Source organism: Dermochelys coriacea, chromosome 9 (assembly GCF_009764565.3).
Source record: "Dermochelys coriacea isolate rDerCor1 chromosome 9, rDerCor1.pri.v4, whole genome shotgun sequence".
NCBI classification, from domain to species: Eukaryota; Metazoa; Chordata; order Testudines; family Dermochelyidae; genus Dermochelys; species Dermochelys coriacea.
Window position 1 is genome coordinate 93,420,321 of NC_050076.1, and position 20,586 is coordinate 93,440,906.

General features: G+C 44.3%; 1 protein-coding gene across 5 annotated transcripts in view; it reads left to right on the top strand.

Moving 5' to 3' along the window:
* The window catches only part of CD99L2 (CD99 molecule like 2), an 87,349-nt gene that overhangs the window by 41,357 nt on the left and 25,406 nt on the right, over positions 1–20,586 (top strand). For all 5 annotated transcript variants that reach the window (XM_038417437.2, XM_043492925.1, XM_043492923.1 and 2 more), the window contains exons 2-5: positions 5,429–5,494; positions 11,624–11,662; positions 17,557–17,622; positions 18,593–18,631. In XM_038417437.2, the coding sequence (XP_038273365.1) occupies positions 5,429–5,494; positions 11,624–11,662; positions 17,557–17,622; positions 18,593–18,631 (210 nt within the window). The remainder of the gene's footprint in view (positions 1–5,428; positions 5,495–11,623; positions 11,663–17,556; positions 17,623–18,592; positions 18,632–20,586) is intronic.

Consider the following 20,586-nt stretch of genomic DNA (forward strand, 5'->3'; position numbering starts at 1 on the left):
GCCACTGCTTGTCATCCCAGACGTGCAGGATGATGTGATCCCACCATTCAGTGCTTGTTTCCCGAGCCCAAAAGCGGTGTTCCACTATGGTCAGCACCTCTGTGAATGCCACAAGCAATCTCGTGTCATAGCTAGTATGCGTGGCGAGATCAACGTCAAACTCCTCTTGCCTTTGTAGGTTAAGGAATAACTCCACTGCCACACGTGCCAAGTTAGCGAGAGCGAGCAGCATATTGGTCAATGGTGCAGAATCCATTCCTGCAGACCGAAGAGGCAGAGCGCTCAGTACACAAACTGTAGAAAGATGGTGCCAAATGCAGACCGAAGCACAGGGATTGCTGGGATACATAACAAAGCATCACGGGGCATTGGGACAGGACCCAGGATGCCCCGCAACACCCACCCCCTTCCTCTTAGTGGCAGAAGAGGAAGAGATACTCTGTGGGATAGCTGCCCAGAAGTGCGCTGCTCTGAATACCGCTGCAAGTGCCACAAGTGTGAACACACTGTTGCGCAGGCAGCTGACAGTGTGAACGCACAACCGCGGTTTCCCTTCAGCACTCTCTGAGTAGCAATGTAACTCTGCCAGTGTAGACACACCCTGAGACAGTCCCCAGTGCTACCAGCACCCAGGAATACGGATCGGTGTCTATCACAATCACTTTGCTACAATACTGTAGTAAAATAAGGAGTGATAAAGGAAGAGGCAGAGATTAAACTGCCCTTGAATAGATTAAAATTTGGACATTTGAAAAGCCAAAATTTGTTGGCTGAGCTGAGACTGTAGGCCATCCTGGCCATCGACCTATTTGTGTTTGTAAAAGGTCATCAAAAATAATTAACCAAGGATTCACTAGCTAAACTGCATCAAGAATAGGAGGGCCACAAGATTTGTGGGGACTGGTCACCTTTTTCTGCTAGGGAATTTCCCCTAATCACAGACAAAGTCAGTATTGCCAACCCCAAATGTTCAAAAATCATGAGTCAGGCTCACCAAAAATCTTGATTGGCTTTAAAATCTTGAGATTAATAGATTTGGTGTTTTTTGCCTTCTGCTTTTTGAGCTTTTAGGGTGCACTTGAGTCACATTTTAAAGCTTTCTTCACAATCAAGAGGGTGAGACACTTTTTCTTTAAGAACGAAGACTGAAATCATCTCATATCCACTTGACTCCAGGAGCTGGGGCTTTAAAAGAAAACAATAATTATCATGAGACTCATGCCAAAATCATGAGAGTTGGCAACACTGCAAAGGAAAAGCTTTGAAATAGACTCAGTTGAAATATGCACATTTCTCAACTAGTTTTCAGCGCCTAAGGGTGCATCATGCCTCCTTAGCTTTAGCTGTTTTTCTTCCAATAGGAGTTTGACTATTCTTCGCATTCCTGGGGTAGCTGAGCATATTGTGTGGAAGTAAGGCCCCTTTATGTTCTTTAAAAGAAAAGGAAGTGTAACTGGACACATACGACATTGTGTTTCCACATATTTCTAACAGTTTGATAGAGGAGCTGCAATTTGCCTCTGACGGCACATTTCACCAACTGCATTATCATATGTAAAAAGCAAAAGATCCTGCCGGGACCTGTTAATTACACAGCCTTGGTGTACAGCGAATCAGTGCCCTTAACATTTATTTAATCACTGAGAATGGGGGGGGGGAAGGAGTGGGAAGAGAGAGGAAAAAAAAAGGAGGGGCAGGGAAAGGCTTTTGGAATACAAATATGAATGTTAGTATTGCTATCATATTCCAGTCTTCAATTAGTTTTGCACCTACTACAAAGTGCCGTTGTGTTAAAAGGGAATTCAAGTAGAATCCAAGGGCTAGTTTACACTGGCAACATTAAAGTGCTGACACTCTCCCAGCGCTCTAAAAAAAACCCACCTCCACAAGGGGCGTAGCTCCCAGCACTGGTGCTCTGTCTACACTGGCATTTCACAGCTCTGAAACTTGCTTGCGTTCAGGAGCGTGTTTTTCACAGCCCTGAGTGAGAAAGTTGCAGCTCTGTAAAGTGCCAATGTCGATAAGCCCTAAGATGGTGCAATCCCATTGGGTGAGGTTTGTAGCATTTCATTTTTGTCTCTCGTCACTCTGGAGATTTTTATGGACCTTTTTCTTTCCTCTTTGTTGTATGTTTCCTTTAAAACATAGACATCAAGGATTATGTAGCAACATTGGGAAGAAGTGAACCCCTGTAGACAGAAGGAAGGCTAGAGAGAGACATACAATATGGGGAAGGCAAATCCATACAATACTCAAAGATATAGAAGGTCAAGGCAGTGATGTTCTCTGCATTAAGCTACAACGCAAGCTTTCTGGAGCAGGTAGTGTTGTTTGTACAGCACCTTCCACATTGGAGTCTTGATCACACACACGCCATGCTATTATAATACTACTAAAAATAAGGTGGGTGAGGTAATATCGTTTATTGGACCAACTTCTGTTGGTGAAATAGACAAGCTTTCAAGCTATACAAAACTTTCTGAGGTCTGGGAAAGGTATGCAGAGTCACAGCTAAACACAAGGTGGAATAGATTGTTTAGCTTAAGTAGTTAAAACACAGTCTAAGGAACCATTCAAGGTGAAGTGGCCCGTTAATGCCCCTGCAGTCATGGAACAAAAACGGGTGGCGTGGCGGCAGCAGAGTTAGTGGGTTACAGATTGTTGTAATATGCCATAAAATCCAGTATCTTTAAGACCATGATTTTTAGTGTCTAGCAAAGTTGTTTATTGAAGCTTCCAGGCTCGTCCTTTGAAGGTGTTGTGCAGTTTCCTTTGAGGATGAGGATTGAGAGGTCAAATATGGAGTGATAGTTTTATGAAAAGTGCTCATGGATGATAACTTTGCAAGACACTAAAAATCACAGTGTTAGTGCTTGTCGACACTTGAAACACTGCTGCAGCTGCGTCGCTATAGCACTTCAGCGTAGACACTACCTACGCTGATGGGACGGGTTCTCCCATCAGCGTAGATAATCCACCTCCCCCGAGAGGAATTCTTCCATTGACCTAACACTGTCTACACCAGGGGTTAGGTCGTCTTAACTACATTGCTCAGGGGGTGTGGATTTTTCACGCCTTTGAGCAATGTAGCTGGGTTGATTTACCTTTTGAGTGTAGAAACCCATGGCTGGCCCGCGTCAGCTGACTCAGGCTCCTAGGACAAGGGGCCATTTAATAGAGATGTAGACAGTAGGAGTTTGGGCTATAGGTCAAGCTCTGGGTCCTTCCCATCTTGCAGCGTCCTAGAGTCGGGCTCCAACCCGAGCGTCTACACTGCAATTAAAACAGCCCCTTAGCCTGAGCCTGAATCAGCTGGCACAGGCCAGCTGTGGGTTTTTAATTGCAGTGTAGACATACCCTGTGAGTACCTTTCCCAGAGCTGAGGAAGAGCTCGATTTGGCTCAAAAGCTTCTCTCTCTCACCAACAAAAGTTGGTCCAATAAAAGATACTACCTCACCCATCTTCTCTCTCTCTCTAATGTCCTGGGAACAATGTGGTTACAATACTGCCACCTATAATAATATTATCAGTTGTAACACATTCTGTGTCCCAGTATGGCAGATCAGTTCTGAAGACTAGTTATTCTTCCTTAACATTCTGGAATTAAAGGTCACATGCTCAAAGGTCTTCAGTTTGCATCATCTTTATACACCACTTTATACACTCTGACTTCAGTGGAATATTCACCTGCTTGAAGTTAGGCGTTTGCCTATATACCTTGATGAATTAGGGCCTCAGTCTCCAGCTGCTCAGTTCCCTTATGTGTTCAGCAATGGATGCTTTCTACTGCTGAAGCACTATTTACTTTGATTGTGAGAGCATTTCCAGTCTCACACTGCAGAGACTTTACTGGTAGAAGGGCATGGGAGGCACAGGGTTTTTTTGGTTTTTTTTTTGCTGGGGATTGAGAGGGTGGGGGAAAGAGGAGAAAAGTGCTGTATCCAGTGGAAGGCACGGTACAAGCAGGAGCATTGTAGGCTCCGGCAAGGATGTGGATTGGAGTTTGAGGTTGTATTCCATTCCCCCAGACTAGAGGGCCCTGGTATCAGTTTTCTAAACAAAAGGATTTGTTGATAAGATTCCACTTCATCTGTGATGTTGTATCTAGTACCTTATTGCACCCTGCCTGTCTCGCACGGCTTGCTTTCCACCATAGACATCTCCATTCTCATACAACAAAGGAGGATGTAAACTGTTCTAATTCATCTATGGACCGATCTAAGAAAAAATAAATCGCCCAAGCAGCAGCATAATACTCTTGAGTGCTTCCCTAGAAGATACAGAAATACAAAGTAACTTAAAAACCATAGACCCTACATTTAAATCGTTCCCTTGTTTGCCAAGTTTACATTTAAATAGATGGTAAGTGAAACAAGATGTGATGTGTGAATAACTAAAATCAGAGCTGAATGGGCTATAATACTTTGTGACCACTGTGTGCAAAAGTTTTTCACTGAAATGCTGATACCTGCTTTCTGATGGACTAGTGCCTTTTCATTGTTATTGTCCTTGTCAGTAAAGCTTTAAATTTATTCATGAAGTAAGCTGGAGCTCAGGTGGCAACTGCTAAATCCATTTAGCAGTAGGAATAAGAGGAAAGCCATTTTAATGTTCTCTTGCAGTGCTGCAGTACTTAGCAAACCCAAAGGATATTAATTACTCAGCATGCTCTGAGATGTAAAAGCATGAATTTATCAAGACAAATGCATTCAGAACTAGGCTAAGTCAACAGTAATTAATGTGATGCAAAAAGACAGAGAAAGGAAGGATTAGTGGACCTACCACATTAGAATAGCATATAGTTTAGGGGCATCATTGGGATATTAAATGATAGCTAAGATGTTGTGAGGCATCCTTAATAAATATACCTTCTGTTTGTCAGGTATACTCTTTGAATATGGGTATGTCCAGAATTTATATTGCCTGGACAGAGTGAATATTAAGTTGCATGTTTAGCAGGCACAACAGCAAATTTTATTTTTTAATATAAAAATCTTTACTATTTGAATGTACCTTTAGGAATGGAGTGGAGAGTGTGTGTGTGTTTTGCACAAACATTATTTAAGCCATTCCAATATTTTTATGGTGTTTAGCAAACATATAATCGTGAGTACATCCACAGATGAGTGGCAACTAGAGAGATGAATTGGTAGGCTCCACTTGACACATTTAAGTGCAGCATGTGTATTTATACCAAATCCATTAGAGCAGACAAATGGTAAATCCAGAGATGACTGCTCTGCAATTTAACAGTCTCAGAATTCTGAGAAGGCTGATGTGTCTTCTTCAGTGTTGGTAATGGGTCAGATTTAAAAATCTCTAAAACTAAAGGAATTTAAGGGAACAAGTCCAGCTATGCTGTATTGAAAGTTGTTTTACATTGTCAGTGAGTAATGAGTAAAGCCAATGCCAATTCTTTATCTCTAGGATATGGCGATGATTTTGATGACTTCAGTTTAGCGGATGCACTTGATGACAGTCCAACCAAGCCACGTAAGTACAGTTTACAGAAAAAAGCAAATAGCGATTGTGTGTGTAACTACCTGTGTGAATTATACCTAGGTAAAAGGTGAGGGGCTTACATGACCCAGTCATCTTTTCCTGGTCAGATCCAGTTTCCTTAATTGTCAACAGCTAAAATAAACATTCCTCCTGTAAAATTTGTTTCTAACCTAGTGTTCCTTAGTGTTGTGATGCTGGTTAGTAAGTCACATTGATTTAGCATTCTGCCAGCCTATTAGTATTGAATACATGCTTTTGTGTTCCTAATTACTTGTGTTGTCATTCATTCATTCCTTCCCATATTTGCATTGGAATGTATTTTCTCTTCCAACAGGTGTGAGCACTATTTCTGAGATTGTGATGTTCTGACTCTTACCTTTCTCCATTCTCTGCTTGCCCTCCATGGGTACATGTACACAGCAATTAGACGCCTGCAGCTGGCCCAGGCTAGCTGACTCAGGCTTATAGGCCTGTTTAATTGCAGTGTAGATATCCAAGCCCCGGCTGCAGCCCAAGCCTGAATGTCTACACTGCAATTAGACAGCCCAACGAGCCAGAGCCCCCTCGGGCCAGCTGCAGAATTTTAATTGGTGTGTAGACATACCCCATGGTGGAGAAAAAAGAAAAGGAGTACTTGTGGCACCTTAGAGACTAACAAATTTATTAGAGCATAAGCTTTCGTGAGCTACAGCTCACTAGCTCACGAAAGCTTATGCTCTAATAAATTTGTTAGTCTCTAAGGTGCCACAAGTACTCCTTTTCTTTTTGCGAATACAGACTAACACGGCTGCTACTCTGAAACCCATGGTGGAGACTTTCACAAGACTCTCCCTCTTGCCTGTATTGTTTTGCTTTGACAATTGATTCCAGGAGCATTTCAATGGCTAAATACCCCATTTGCAACCACAAAGCAAGCTCCTAGTTAATCCCTTCCTGAAACAACAGGGATTAGGAGATCTTCCCATTTATCCCCAAAGCACTACAGAGACCAGTCCCTCACCTCTCCCCTCCATGAGTGTCACATGGGTTCCTGCAGCCCTGTTAAATGTACACAGCTGTCCTGGGACCTGGGAGAGAAGACGGGTTAGGGGCCACAGCCAAATGTTTTGGGGAGGGTGGATAGCCAACCAGTTCTGCATTACCCAGATGTGCAGCAGGTGCAGATGCCCTCTTCCTCCTTTGTATACCTGGTCTGCCCTGAGGATTGGCCAGTCCCTCCTGAAGCTGGCATATGCAGTGGGAAGCTGCTACCCTGCCCCCTTTCAGCCATGGCTCCATGATTTTCCCTTGAACAGTATGTGGCCAGATGTATAATAAAGAATGTATAAATGACTTAATGGTTTAATATTTATCATGGCAAGGTGACATTGCAGAGCCCAGCTGTTTGACACAGCCAGTCCTCAGGTACTCTCTTACACAGAATAGGCCTGGGGACAAATTCTGGTTGTTTTTCACCCATGAACACTATGTGGCTGCATTTGTTGTAGAGAATTTATGAATGGCTGGAAGAAGCATTTTGCGCACATGATATGCCGTTCTCCTTTCCTGATTCTGCTTGTTCACAGAGTAGAGGTGTTCAGAAATATTCATACTGCCTTCAACTTCACATTCTCCTCTGCACCTGGCTGATTATTCCTAAGCCTCTGTGCAACCTTCTGAATTCTGTCCAGATAATTCAGATAGACTTATCTCACAACGAACAGCATAAAGCACAAATTATTTTTCTCTGTAAGGATTCCAGATAAAAATATGACCTCGTCCTTCAAAGTCAGTTGCGATAAAACAATGTGACATGACTGGCTCAATCACATTGGCATGTCCCATATCGTGATGCATAGTGTAAAGGAGTGTCCTGCCAATAGAGTCATTTCATTGCACCATTGTCCACCAGGCAATCTCTAGAGCTGTGGTCCCCACACTTTTCAGGGTTGTGCCCACCTCCCCACCCTGCCCAGCCAGGGCCAGGAATGGGGCCATGGCTCATGCTGGGGAGATGCAGACAGTGGTAAGGGGTCTGAGGCTGGGGCTGCAGCTAGGGATGTAGCTGGGGCCAGGAGCAGGGCTAGGGCCAGGGCCAGGAACAGAACCATAGCTGGGGCCGAAGCAAGGGGTCGGAGCAGAGCTGTGGGGCCAGGCGGGGCTGGAGTAGAGCTGGATGGTGCTCCGTCTCCGCCCCCTGTGGGGGCTGACCTGGGCCCACCATGCCCCACCCAATGTTCCTCTGTGCCCCCCTAGGGGGATGCGCCCCATGGTTTGAGGACCTCTGCTGTAGAGGAGGGTAGTGCTCATTGGATATAATGAAAACTATTTTTCTAGAACATTGTCACAGGATCCAGGTCTCATTAATTGAAATAGATGATCAACTGCATGATATTACAAAAATGGAAGAGTAGACATACCCAGAATAGAGCAGTGGTATTCAGATTTATTTTAATTAGCAGCCAAAGAAAGACTAGCTGATTGCTGTATAGAGCAATTATATGAATTCAAAGAAATTTGGACCCCGTTTCTAGATATATTTGGATAAAAAAAAGTGTTGAGACGGCTCAAAGCATGAGGCCTCCATTCCATGTAACCCCTTTGCCTCTTTCCCCTTCCTTCTTCCTTCCCATCTCTCTTTCCCTCCCTTCATCCATGACTTCTCCTAGTCTATTACTATGACCTCACCCTAATATGTTATATCTGTGTGATATTGTCTGGTTTTGTGGTGTTTGGTCTTTGACAAGTTGTAAAATTGCATAATTGCCTAATTCTGTTGGGTATCCAAATACTTGCGTGTACTACAGGAAACAGAAGTCATTTACTTTTTGTACTTTTCATTGTATGTTTCTTTATTAAAATCAATAAAAAATTAGTCACCAAAAAAAAAGCACCACTTTCACTCCAGCTTATGCAGCATTGGGATAGCAGGATAGCACAATCCAATGACAGGGTCTTACCCTATTTATACCATGTCTACAGAGCACTCCAATTGGGCTGCATTCAAAGTACTTTTACTAGCTTAGCAGTCTAATATTCTGGATGTAGTTTCATGCCACAGATCTTTTGTACACTTAAAATCTGAACAGGCAAAGCTTCCTTCTGTAGATTAAGTTTTTCTTGGGATTCCAAATCCTTTGTAAAATTCAGTGAGCCATTAGTACCATTACTAAACAGGATCTGTGGAAAATTACCTATTTTAGTTATTTTTGCTGTATCTCATCATTAAGAGCAGATCACTTCTAAGAGGAGGGATCTTATCTGGCACTTGACAAGGCAAAGAAACCTCATTTATTATTTTTATGTTAAGGTATGGCTTAATATCTTTCATGGCTAGGTGACAAACATTGCAGGAGCACAGTGTTTGACAGTGCTAATCCTTAGATATTATTTTACACAGAATAGACAGTTACACAGATTCTGGTCAGTTTTGCCCCAGTACAACTCTATGGTATTCAGTGGAAGCACTTCTGATTTACCCAGACCAGACTCTGGACCATAGTCTTTGCCCTGATAAATAAATGCAAGGAACCAATCACAGCATGAAAGGCTGTTGTGTTCCTGATCCTGTCTGCTACTAGGACTTCTCATTTCTTCTCCATGCAGTTATGGACACGTTAAGAAAATAAGTCCATATCTAATACCTTAACCAGCATAGATTATTGTACAGCCCTCGGAACACAAGTGTGATGAGCCATATTCTCTCCTGGAATGGGTTTGTGTGGCTTCCACTGACCTTAGTAGGAACTGCCTGAATATACAAGAATGTGTCCCATGGTCTGCAGAAACTGTAGACCAAGTCCTCGGCTGATGTGAATAGTTTGCTCCTCTGAATGGAGCTACACAGATACACTCTGGCCTACAGAGGAAAAGAAGGCTCTACTTTTACCAGAGGCCTCCTTGAAACCCATCAAGATATCCAGAATTCAGGGGTGAATTTTTTCCCCCTTTCTGATCAGTGTTCCAGATGGAGCACTTGAAAAAAATCCCCAAGTCCTGAAAACATCTGTACTAGTCCAAGCCAAGGCAAGTTGTCAGATACAAGACTTCTACAAAATCATGGCATTCCTATTAATGTGTTGCTTCCCATCACACACACATGCTTTAAAGCAGTGGTTCCCACATTATAGTCCTTTTACCTTATGCTGATCCACAGACCACATATTGGTGATTCAGAGACAGCTAACTGCTCACATAGTGCTGCTTCTGCTAGCTTCCTGTAGCAATGTCACGCTGAAGTCATCTGAAAATACATCAGATATCTCCCTTCTTATCACTGTGCCATCTAAACACTCACTCAAGTTGTCATTATGACTGAGCCTGGTCTGGGTTAACTTTGTTCTCAGGGATGTCAAAAATCCACACCCCTGAGAAGCACAGTAAGCCGTCATAAATCCCTGTGTAGACAGCGCTATATCAACAGAAGAGTTCTTCCATTGACCTAGCTACTGCCTTTTGCGGGGGTGGATTACCTACTCCAACAAGAGAATCCATCCCATTGACATAGATAGGGTCTACCCTGAAGCACTCCAGCAGCACAGCTGTAGTGTTTCAAGTGTAGACAAGTCCTGAGAAGAGGAGGGCAGGTGTTACACTCTGAGAATTGAAAGGGAGGTGGGTCCATGTGGTTGTGAATGGGATGTGATGTGCCCTGGTGACAGCCCATTAAAGATGTGACCCAAGCTATGAAAAGATTTGAAATCCCTTGCTTTACAGCATAAGCACAGATTTCAGGCTCTAGCAGGGCTTATTTTAGCTTCTGCTTTCTTGTACTGGAATTCACATGGGGAAGAAAAAATGCACATAATCTGAATGGGGCGATTTTCAGATCAGATACCTTGTAATCTGCCAGAGCTAGAAATGAATACTTCATCCCACTAGAAAGATGATGGATAATGAGGTATTAGACCAGTGATCACTGTAAAGTCTTATCACATACAGATCGAGGACTGAATGTAGCAAGCCTGGACCTCTCCCCTGTGTGATTTTCTATCCCTGCAGACCCCTACACAATGACCCCTAAACACCTGCTGCAGGAGAACACTGTGCCAGCCTACAGACTAAACGCTGAGACCTGGAGTGCTGTGGTTGCAGTAGAAGGGAGCAAACCTCCCAAAGTCCCAGGGCTATTAAGTCAAGACATATCTTGAACTGTGTCCTTGGATTTGAACAGATCAAGCAGCAGAAAGCAAGCACCTGAAGGAGTGCTTAAATCATGGCACACCATTGGAAATATTGCCAGATCAAAGGCAGAAATTAATTGCCAGATCAGAGGCAGAACAGGGTAACCACATCTTTTGTTCTTATTTTATTCATACTCAAGGTAACATGACCCATTACTACTAACAGATATCATCAGTGGCTTACAGTATTAACCTCCCACCACCACACACACACACTTTGGCATCTTGCCACAAAATTGACAGTATCAGGAGTTGTGATATTTTCATTGACCAGAAATCAATGCAAGATAAATTCTTTCCTGAAAACATAACCATCTGTTACTTGATGTGGTATGGTGCACTGTAGATCTTCTAATGTCATTGATTTGAGAGACCCAAGCAGGTGAGAATAAAGCTTACGGCCCCTTCATCTTCTCAGGATGATTATTTGCTTTATGTGTTGGACGAGTCCTGTTGTGTTAGCAGTTGTTTTGCTGAGTCTGTCTGAAGTACATAGTTTGACAACGAAGGGAGTCAAATTCTGATCTCTGTCACAGTGGACAGCATTAGGGTAATTGAGGGCAGAATTTGACTGTGTGTGCAGTGCCATCATTGGTGTGAGCAGCACGTGGGCCCCAATCTTGCACAGGTGCTTAACTGTACATAGTCCAGTTGATTTCAGTGGGATTACTCACATGCTTAGAGTTAAGCACCTGCATGAATTTTTGCAGGATCAGGCCTGTGTGAGTTCTGCAAATGAAGTATAAAAGAGAGTGAATACAATGGTTTTCAAGTCATACCATGATTTAATTGATGTTGAAAAGCATGTAGTTTAAGCATCTTGTAATCTTCCATGTCACATATGGGGCATAAGCATTCTGTGATGAATAAGCCCTTGTAGTTTATTTCTAAGTCATAGTTGACAAATTTCCAGGTGACACTAGTAAGTAAGTTTTTTCCTCTTTCTTTTAAATCACAGCTACTCCAAAGTTGCCCAAAAAGCCATCGGGCAGAACAGGTGAGGATCCTTACTGATTTATCATTCAGAGTAATGGGTTGTTTCTCTTGAAAACATTTATGGTGAGCAATGAGTTATTCTCTTACTGTGAAGAACTGTGAAACTTCTGGTTTATTGTTAAGAAAGAATGTGGCTCCATTTCCCCATACCTCATACTGGCACATGCACATCCACCCACCCATCCCGGGAATGAAGGCATTAATTTCTTTCTTGAAACAAGACAATCGGTGGAGTTAAGGTGAGAAAGTCACCTAAAGCATGAATGAATTATCAAAAACTAAAATTACTATAGAGTAATTAATGCAAATCTGTAGACAGTTAAACAGGTGTGCGGAAGTACTGCTCCCTGGGGGAAATTGCATATACTGGTTTTGCCTGGGATCAAGAGGCCCTGAAAGCCAAGAATTGAGAGTGGTATGAAGTGGTCTGTCTGATATAGGGCAGGGTCACTCATCCGAAGCAAGAACCAACATGACAGACATACATGACAAGAACCAACATGAAATAACCAAGAGGGAGGACACTCCTGAAAGGGTTTGAAGGACTTTGAAACCTACCAGGAGCTCTATGTGGAAGATGGGGACACCTGGTAAGACGGGCACACATGTAAGCTGTTCATGGTTGCCAAGATAGAGAAAACCTATAATTCTTTTGGCTCTGACTAAATCCTTTGCCTATGAAGGCTGGCTGTTCACTGGTGAGCCGTATCATAGCTTCTGGGAACGGAAGGTGCTGAGCTAAATTTGGACTTGCTTAGGTGCGCACAGCTTCAGGAGGAAATTGCAGCATAAATCCAGTGTCTGAAAAGAGGGGAATGCCTGTTCCTACCCATAGAAAGGTGATGGCTAAAGGCCTGAGACCTGAATGGGGCATCTGCAAAGAAGCCATGAAGGGATCAGTGGTACAGTTACTTTGGGATCTGTGACATATATGGTGGTAAAAGTGGGATCTAGGACAGTGGTGAATTTCCAGTAAGTGCCAACAGCCCCGATAGCAAGTACTGTTGAAGGAAAAAGCACAGAGTGTCCCATAGCCTATTTAGGATAGGAATAGGGAGAGACAAATAGAAAAGGTTAGGTGTGAACAGCTGAAGAAAGGTCAGCTGGTTGAGACATGCAGAGAGAGACAGCTAAACTCTCAGGAGCAGGTCAACTAGCTGTGCCTTAGAAGACCAGAAAAGGAGTTATGATCCAGGACTATGAAGGACACCCAGATCACTGACAGAGTCCAGCAGGCCCAGGAAGTCATGGAGACACCACTGTAGTTGGAATATGGCAAGACAAAAGAGGCAACTTCTGGTTTACAGGTAGAGGTGGTGAGGTTACAGTTGGAGGGAGATAAACTGGGCTTTGAAGTCCAGCAGTTTGCAGACTGCAAGAAGCAATGATAGCATGAGGAGAAACAGGGCTAGCATGAGCAAGAAGAGAAGGACAAGCCGCAGCAGAGAGGAAAAAGTGGAGAAGAATGTGCCTGGAAATCCCTGATCCAGTGAGTGGAGCCAGACCCCACATACTTGGTCCTATCGGTGGCAGATTTTGAGGGAATCTCTAAACTGTAATTTTTATCCCTGGGGCACAGAGTCTCAGAGCCCAGGTCAGGTGACTCAGGCACAATGGGCTCAGCCTGCCGGGCTGAAAAAACGCAGCATACACATTCAAGATAGGGCTAGAGCCTCAGTTTGAGACCCACCCCACTTGCGTGGTTCCAGAGCTGGGGCTGCAGCCTGACCGCAAACATCTATACTGCAATTTTCATCCCCACAATCGAAGCCAGAGGCACTGGAGCTGGGCCAGCCATGTTTTTTTATTGCAGTAGAGACATACCCCAACGTCTTATCTTATTTTAGATTGGATTTATTTAGATGGATTTATTTTTAAATGCTCTTGAAATTGGGTGTGAATTGAACATGGTGATGAAGGAAGTTTTTGGGAATTCAGAAAAAAAAAAAGGATATGAACTGTGCTGATATTGCAACTCAAATTAGGGTGTATATAAGAAAACGGGAGCTAGTTGTGGAATTAGCACAGATGGTGAAGCTTATGAGTTAATGAGTTTGGAACATAGATTCATAGATACTAAGGTCAGAAGGGACCATTCTGATCATCTAGTCCGACCTCCTGCACAGCGCAGGCCACAGAATCTCACCCACCCACTCCTATGAAAAACCTCACCCATGTCTGAGCTATTGAAGTCCTTAAATCATGGTTCAAAGACTTCAAGGAGCAGAGAAGCCTCCCTCAAGTCAACCATGCCCCATGCTACAGAGGAAGGCGAAAAACCTCCAGGGCCTCTCCAATCTGCCCTGGAGGAAAATTCCTTCCCGACCCCAAATATGGCAATCAGCTAAACCCTGAGCATATGGGCAAGATTCACCAGCCAGATACCCAGGAAAGAATTTTCTATAGTAACTCAGATCCCATCCATCTAATATCCCATCTCAGGGGATTTGGCCTATTTACCCTGAATATTTAAAGATCAATTACTTACCAAAATCCCATTATCCCATCATACCATCTCCTCCATAAACTTATCGAGTAGAATCTTAAAACCAGATAGATCTTTTGCCCCCGCTGCTTCCCTTGGAAGGTTATTCCAAAACTTCACTCCTCTGATGGTTAAACACCTTCGTCTGATTTCAAGTCTAAACTTCCTGGTGGCCAGTTTATACCCATTTGTTCTTGTGTCCACATTGGTGCTGAGCTTAAAATAATTCCTCTCCCTCTCCTATATTTATCCCTCTGATATATTTATAGAGAGCAATCATATCTCCCCTCAACCTTCTTTTAGTTAGGCTAAACAAGCCAAGCTCCTTAAGACTCCTTTCATAAGACAAGTTTTCCATTCCTCGGATCATCCTAGTAGCCCTTCTCTGTACCTGCTCCAGTTTGAATTCATCCTTTTTAAACATGGGAGACCAGAACTGCACACAGTATTCTAGGTGAGGTCTCACCAGTGCCTTGTATAACGGTACTAAAACCTCCTTATCCCTACTGGAAATGCCTCTCCTGATGAATCCCAAAACCGCATTAGCTTTTTTCACAGCCATATCACATTGGCAGCTCATAGTCATCCTATGATCAACCAATACTCCAAGGTCCTTCTCCTCTTCCGTTACTTCTAATTGATGCGTCCCCAGCTTATAACTAAAATTCTTGTTATTAATCCCTAAATGCATAACCTTACACTTCTCACTATTAAATTTCATCCTATTACTATTACTCCAGTTTACAAGGTAATCCAGATCCTCCTGTATAATATCCCGATCCTTCTTCGAATTGGCAATACCTCCCAGCTTTGTATCATCTGCAAACTTGATTAGCACACTCCCACTTTTTGTGCCAAGGTCAGTAATAAAAAGATTAAATAAGATTGGTCCCAAAACCGATCCCTGAGGAACTCCACTGGTAACCTCCCTCCAACCTGACAGTTCGCCTTTTAGTAGGACCCGTTGCAGTCTCCCCTTTAACCAATTCCTTATCCACCTTTTGATGTTCATATTGATCTCCATCTTCTCCAATTTAACTAATAATTCCCCATGTGGCACGGTATCAAATGCCTTACTGAAATGTAGGTAAATTAGATCCACTTCATTTCCTTTATCTAAAAAGGATGTTACTTTTTCAAAAAAAGGAGATTACGTTGGCTTGGCACGATCTACCTTTTTTAAAACCATGTTGTATCTTGTCCCATTTACCATTGACTTCAATGTCCTTAACTAATTTCTCCTTCAAAATTTTTTCCAGGACCTTGCATACTACAGATGTCAAACTAACTGGCCTGTAGTTACCTGGATCACTTTTTTTTCCTTTCTTAAAAATAGGAACTATATTAGCAATTCTCCAATCATTCGGTACTATTCCTGAGTTTACAGATTCATTAAAAATTCTTGCTAATGGGCTTGCAATTTCAGGAACAGTTCTATAAACTCTGCTCCCCTGACCTGAAATCATGGTTAATAGACAAAAATCCTAGGGAAGTATGTGTAGGTGAGAAACTAGCTGATCCTGTGACTAGATGGCCTGGGTTTAATTAAAAAAAAAAATCCAACAGGAAGGGAATGGGACCAGGGAAAAGGGGTCAGGGTCAAGCAGTGACCCATCCCCACCTGGGAGACATCCTCGAGTGGGAGGAAGGCCATCTCAGAAGGACCCCAAGGTGAGTGGGGAAAAGCATTGAGTCACCTCCTCCAGGGTTGCCCAATGCACCCAGTGAGGCCCAGTGTAGTCCTGGAAAAGCCACTGGTAGCTAAATCTTGCAGATAACTGTGTGGCTGAGGGCTTGTCTACATGGCCCTGCAGCGCAGCCTACGGGAATGTGAATTGCAGCATGCACTAAAGTCTTGCGCTATAGCTGCCCTGCATAGACCTTGCGAGCATGAACTAAAGGTACAGAGTTCACATTAATATAGTCCTGTTTCAGACAAGCCCCTTGAGGGAAGGAGTCACACAGAGTCCTATTCTCCTCGGTGCAGATCCATTGGGTTCCCAGTGGGAGCAAACTTGGTGGGAGTTAATGGAGAGACACCTATGAGATGGAGAGATTCTGGAACAGAGAGCATGGTGGTTAAACCCTGTGTAGCAAAACCACATCACGGGCTGAAAGGGTGACCATTCCTGGTGTGAAGCCCTTTGCACTGCCTGCAGCCCAGATTTTGGTGCAGACACAGGATGGGGCAGGAGTGCTGTTGGTTGGGATCCTGAATGAAACGCCTTTTGACGTACTTCTTGGAAGTTAGGTTATGGCTTTAGAACCCATCCAGCTTTCTCCTGGAATGGCAGAGTGTCTGAATCTGACCCACACAATTCACTAGGAATGTACATACGAATGTGTATGAAATGATCAGCCAGAGTGCAAACAGAGTAGCTGACAGGGAGAAGGGTGGGCGTGGTGGGGGTTAGTCACCTTCCTCCTGCCTATAACAAAGGGAAAGCAGGGTTAAGCTCAGGTTCCCAGTGTATGAAAACGGGTACCTGGAGGAGACGAGGCCACCGCTCACTTCCCCATAGAGATGAGTCTTACTGTCTGCCTGAGTCCTGTCCCCCAGGCTAGGGAGGGAGCGTAGCCCTCTGCCCGCCCACACCAAGGAAGTTGAGGCAGCGCAGAGCATGGTTGTGACAGAGTCACCAGCTGCAACAAGGGAAACTGAGGCAGTTGAGCACTGCCAAAGCAATGATACCAACTCCAGGATGGGGAGCACCCAAGTAAAGCACACAATAGCTGCTTGGGAGATTGCAGAGGTAACTACAGTCAGGAAGGGGAGAGGTGAGTTATTCTCTCCCATCTATAACCTCTGATGGGCTGTGAGAATGTGAATGACTGAACAGGATGGGAGAGGAATTGCCACCCACCTAGTTTCTGCATTTGGCAAACTAAAGGCAAACCTAGTGGGGCATGGGGTCAGGCTCTGCCTTCTCCCCCACAGAGAGCTGGAGATGATGCCATGGGGTCCGGAGTCCCTGACCTACAGGGAAGTTGGGCAGAGAAAGGAATTTGGCTCTGGGGAGGGTTGAAGATTCTCGCTTGCCAAAAGTTTGGGGTCCCTCAGTGGCTAAAAGCACTGCATGTTTAAAAAGCAGCTTTGCAAGGAGCCAGGCCTATTTGTCCAGGGAGTTACTTCCTATAATTCCCCAGTGGGGGAACCTCCAAGGCACCACCAGGGCAGCCAACCCCTTGAGGAACAAAGGATTGCCATCCTCAGTCCATAGATGCCAGTTGAGAGGTGGGAGTGGAAGTTCTGGGATGACAGGAGTAAGCATGAGCTCTCCCTGGAAATGCACCTAGGAGATTCTGAAGGGGAAAAATAGATGGGTCGGATGTCAAATGGCTCTGTACTGCTTGATGACCCATACGTCAGGTGTAACGAGTAAAGCCAATAACCACTTCTTTGTCTGTAGGATATGGGGATGGTTTGGATGATTTCAGTTTGTCAGATGCACTGGACGACCTTCCCACCAAGCGACGTAAGTAATGTTTTGACAGGAAAATCACGATGAGTGGGAGGTGGTCAAAGTGTCAGATACCATGATTCTTCATTTTGTCCAAGACTGGTGTGTCCATGATTTAATAAACTCAGCTGCAGCTCCTGCACAACAGGGCTTGGCCAGCTCCCCACTCTGGGCATGGCGACCTGGCACACAGGGTCACAGCACCATTCAGTTTTGGCCCAGCTTCCCTTCTGACATTAGGGTGAAGGGGTGGCCAGGCCAAATTTGAGTGAGTGTTGCTGGGAGCCCATATGCCAGGTCACACCACCACTCACTCAGATATGGCCTGGCGGCTGGCTCCCCTCTCCCCCTTCCCTGCATGCCATGACAGAGGGATGCCCAGGCCAAACCTGAGTGACACCACAACCTCATGATTCCTGGAGTGGAGAGCCAGGCTTAGCTCTGTGGGACAGGAGCCGGCTTTGTAGGGTGGGCTTACTGTTAGCAGTTGATTTGCCTAGTCTCTGTTTGAAGTACATAGTTTGACAGGGGATCAAATTCTGCTCTCTGCTACAGTGGACAGCAGCATGCATTAGGGTAATTGAGGGTAGAATTTGACTGTGTGTGCAGTGCCATCATTGGTGTGAGCAGCACGTGAGCCCCGATGTTGCACAGGTGCTTAACTGTACATAGTCCAGTTGATTTCAGTGGGATTAGTCACATGCTTAGAGTTAAGCACCTGCATGAATTTTTGCAGGATCAGAGCCTGAGTGAGGTCTGCAAATGAAATATAAAAGAGAGCTAATACAATGGTTTTCAGTTCATGCAATGATTTAATTAATGTTGAAAAGCACGTGGATTAAGCATCCTGTAATCTTCCACATCACGCATGGGGTGTAAGGATCCTGTGAAGAATAAGATCTTGTAGTTTATTTCTAAGTTATAGTTGACAAGTTTCCAAGTAACCCTAGTAACCAAGTTTTTTCCCCTTTCTTTTAAATCACAGCTACTCCAAAGTTGCCCAAAAAGCCATCGGGCAGAACAGGTGAGGATCCTTATTGATTTATCATTCAAACAAAATAATGGGTTGTTCTTCTTGAAAACATTAATTTTAAGCAATGGGTTAATCCGCTGCTGTGTAGAACTAGGAAACGTCAGATTTATTTTTTATGAAACAATATGTGACTCAGTTCCCCATACCTTGTACCACACTCCGGGTGAAATTGCATATACTTGAGTGGATTCAAGGGGCATAGCAAGCAAAGAACTGAGAGTGGTAGGAGGTGGCTGGTCTTACATAGAGGAGGGTCAAACCAGGAACTGACAGGGGCTCCAGGTGGAAGATGAGGGTCATCTGGTAAGCCATGTGAATAAGCTGTTTGTTTTTAAGGTATGTTTTCTCTGTATTGCTGTTGGTTCTGAATAAGTCCTTTGCTTTATGAAGGCTGGGTGGTTGCTGGGTACCTGCTTCTAGTCTCTGCGGGAGAACAGGACTGTAGGTGCTGCACTAAGTTCAGACTTGCTAAGGGCATGGCTACACTGGAAACTTCAAAGCGCTGTCGTGAGAACGCTCCTGTGGCAGCACTTTGAAGTGAGAGTGTGGTCGTGCGTGAGCGCTGGGAGAAAGCTCTCCCAGCGCTCCTGGTAATCCACCTCTATGAGGGGATTAGCTAAGAGCGCTGGCAGCATGGCTCCCAATGCTCGGAGCCTCTCTACACTAGCACTTTAAAGTGCTCAGACTTGCTGAGCTCACGGGGGTGATTTTTCACACCTCTGGGCCAGCAAGTTAGAGCGCTATAAAATGTAAGTGTAGACAAGCCCTTAGATGATCAGAGGGAGCAGCCGGAGGAAATTGCAGCCGAAATCCTCAATCTGGAGGGAAAGAGACAGACCTGTTCCTGTCTCAGGCTAGAGGCCTGATATCTGAGTCAAGCAAGCCAGGAAAGGGGTCAGAGTTGCAGTTACCACAGGAACTGCGCACATACAAGAGATGTGCCCCAAGCCCTGTGCACATGACAGGAACTGCCACATTTGGAGGCTTCAGTGACTTGTTACATTAACACAAAAGCATCAAGACTAGAATTACCAAGGGTTTAGAAGAGCTGTGCTAGCAGGATGCTGTTATTGTTATCTGTGTTCTCTTAGCACCTGTAAGCCCTAGTCCTGGCCCAGGACCCCACAGCGTGTGGTGCTGCACAAACACACAACATGCAAGCTCTTTGGGCAGGGAATGTGTAACGTACAATGCAATACATGCCATTTTTCAAAACTTTTCTAAGCTTTTTTGAAATCTGCTTCTGTAGCACAGGATGGATGGGCAAGGCCCTGGGTTGGGACTCAGGAAATATAGGTTCAGTTCCCAGCCCTTCTGCTGATTCCTTTGTAACCTTGGGCAAGTCTCTTAACTGTTTTGTGCCTTAGTTTCCCCAGTAATAATGCCCTACTGCCTCATATGTTTCCTGCTCGAAGAATGGCAGCCCCTTTCTTTCCTTCTGTGTGTAAACACAACAAACTATTCTCAGTTTCATTTTTCTCCTACGTGTTTCTGATCATCCCTGACAGAGGAAATCTCTGTTGAAACAATGTAGTTCTAACTAGCTATGAGGAGACACTTCCCCCACTCTGTGCCTTTTCAAATGCCCTTGCTGATTAGATACAGACACATTTGAGCGTCTGCTCAGGACCCATTTGAGGAAACTTGCTTGGTTTCATAGTGAAGTGAAAGTTTTACCATCTGCAATTTCTCCAGCTCAATTCCAGCCAAATGTCAGCTGAAATGTAGATGGGCCAGTTGAGTAACATCTCAGCCCTTCAGCTTGAAATAAACTGCAGTAAGCGAGAGAGCTCCAGAAACGAACACACTCACTAGCCTAAGCAAACCCAACCTAACCCTTTGGCCAATATGGCTTTCATTAGGGATGCCAGGAAGACCCAGGTGGAAACAATGTCATGTAACAGCTGCTGACTGTTAACTATATTTCTGAGCTTCAAGAACAACTC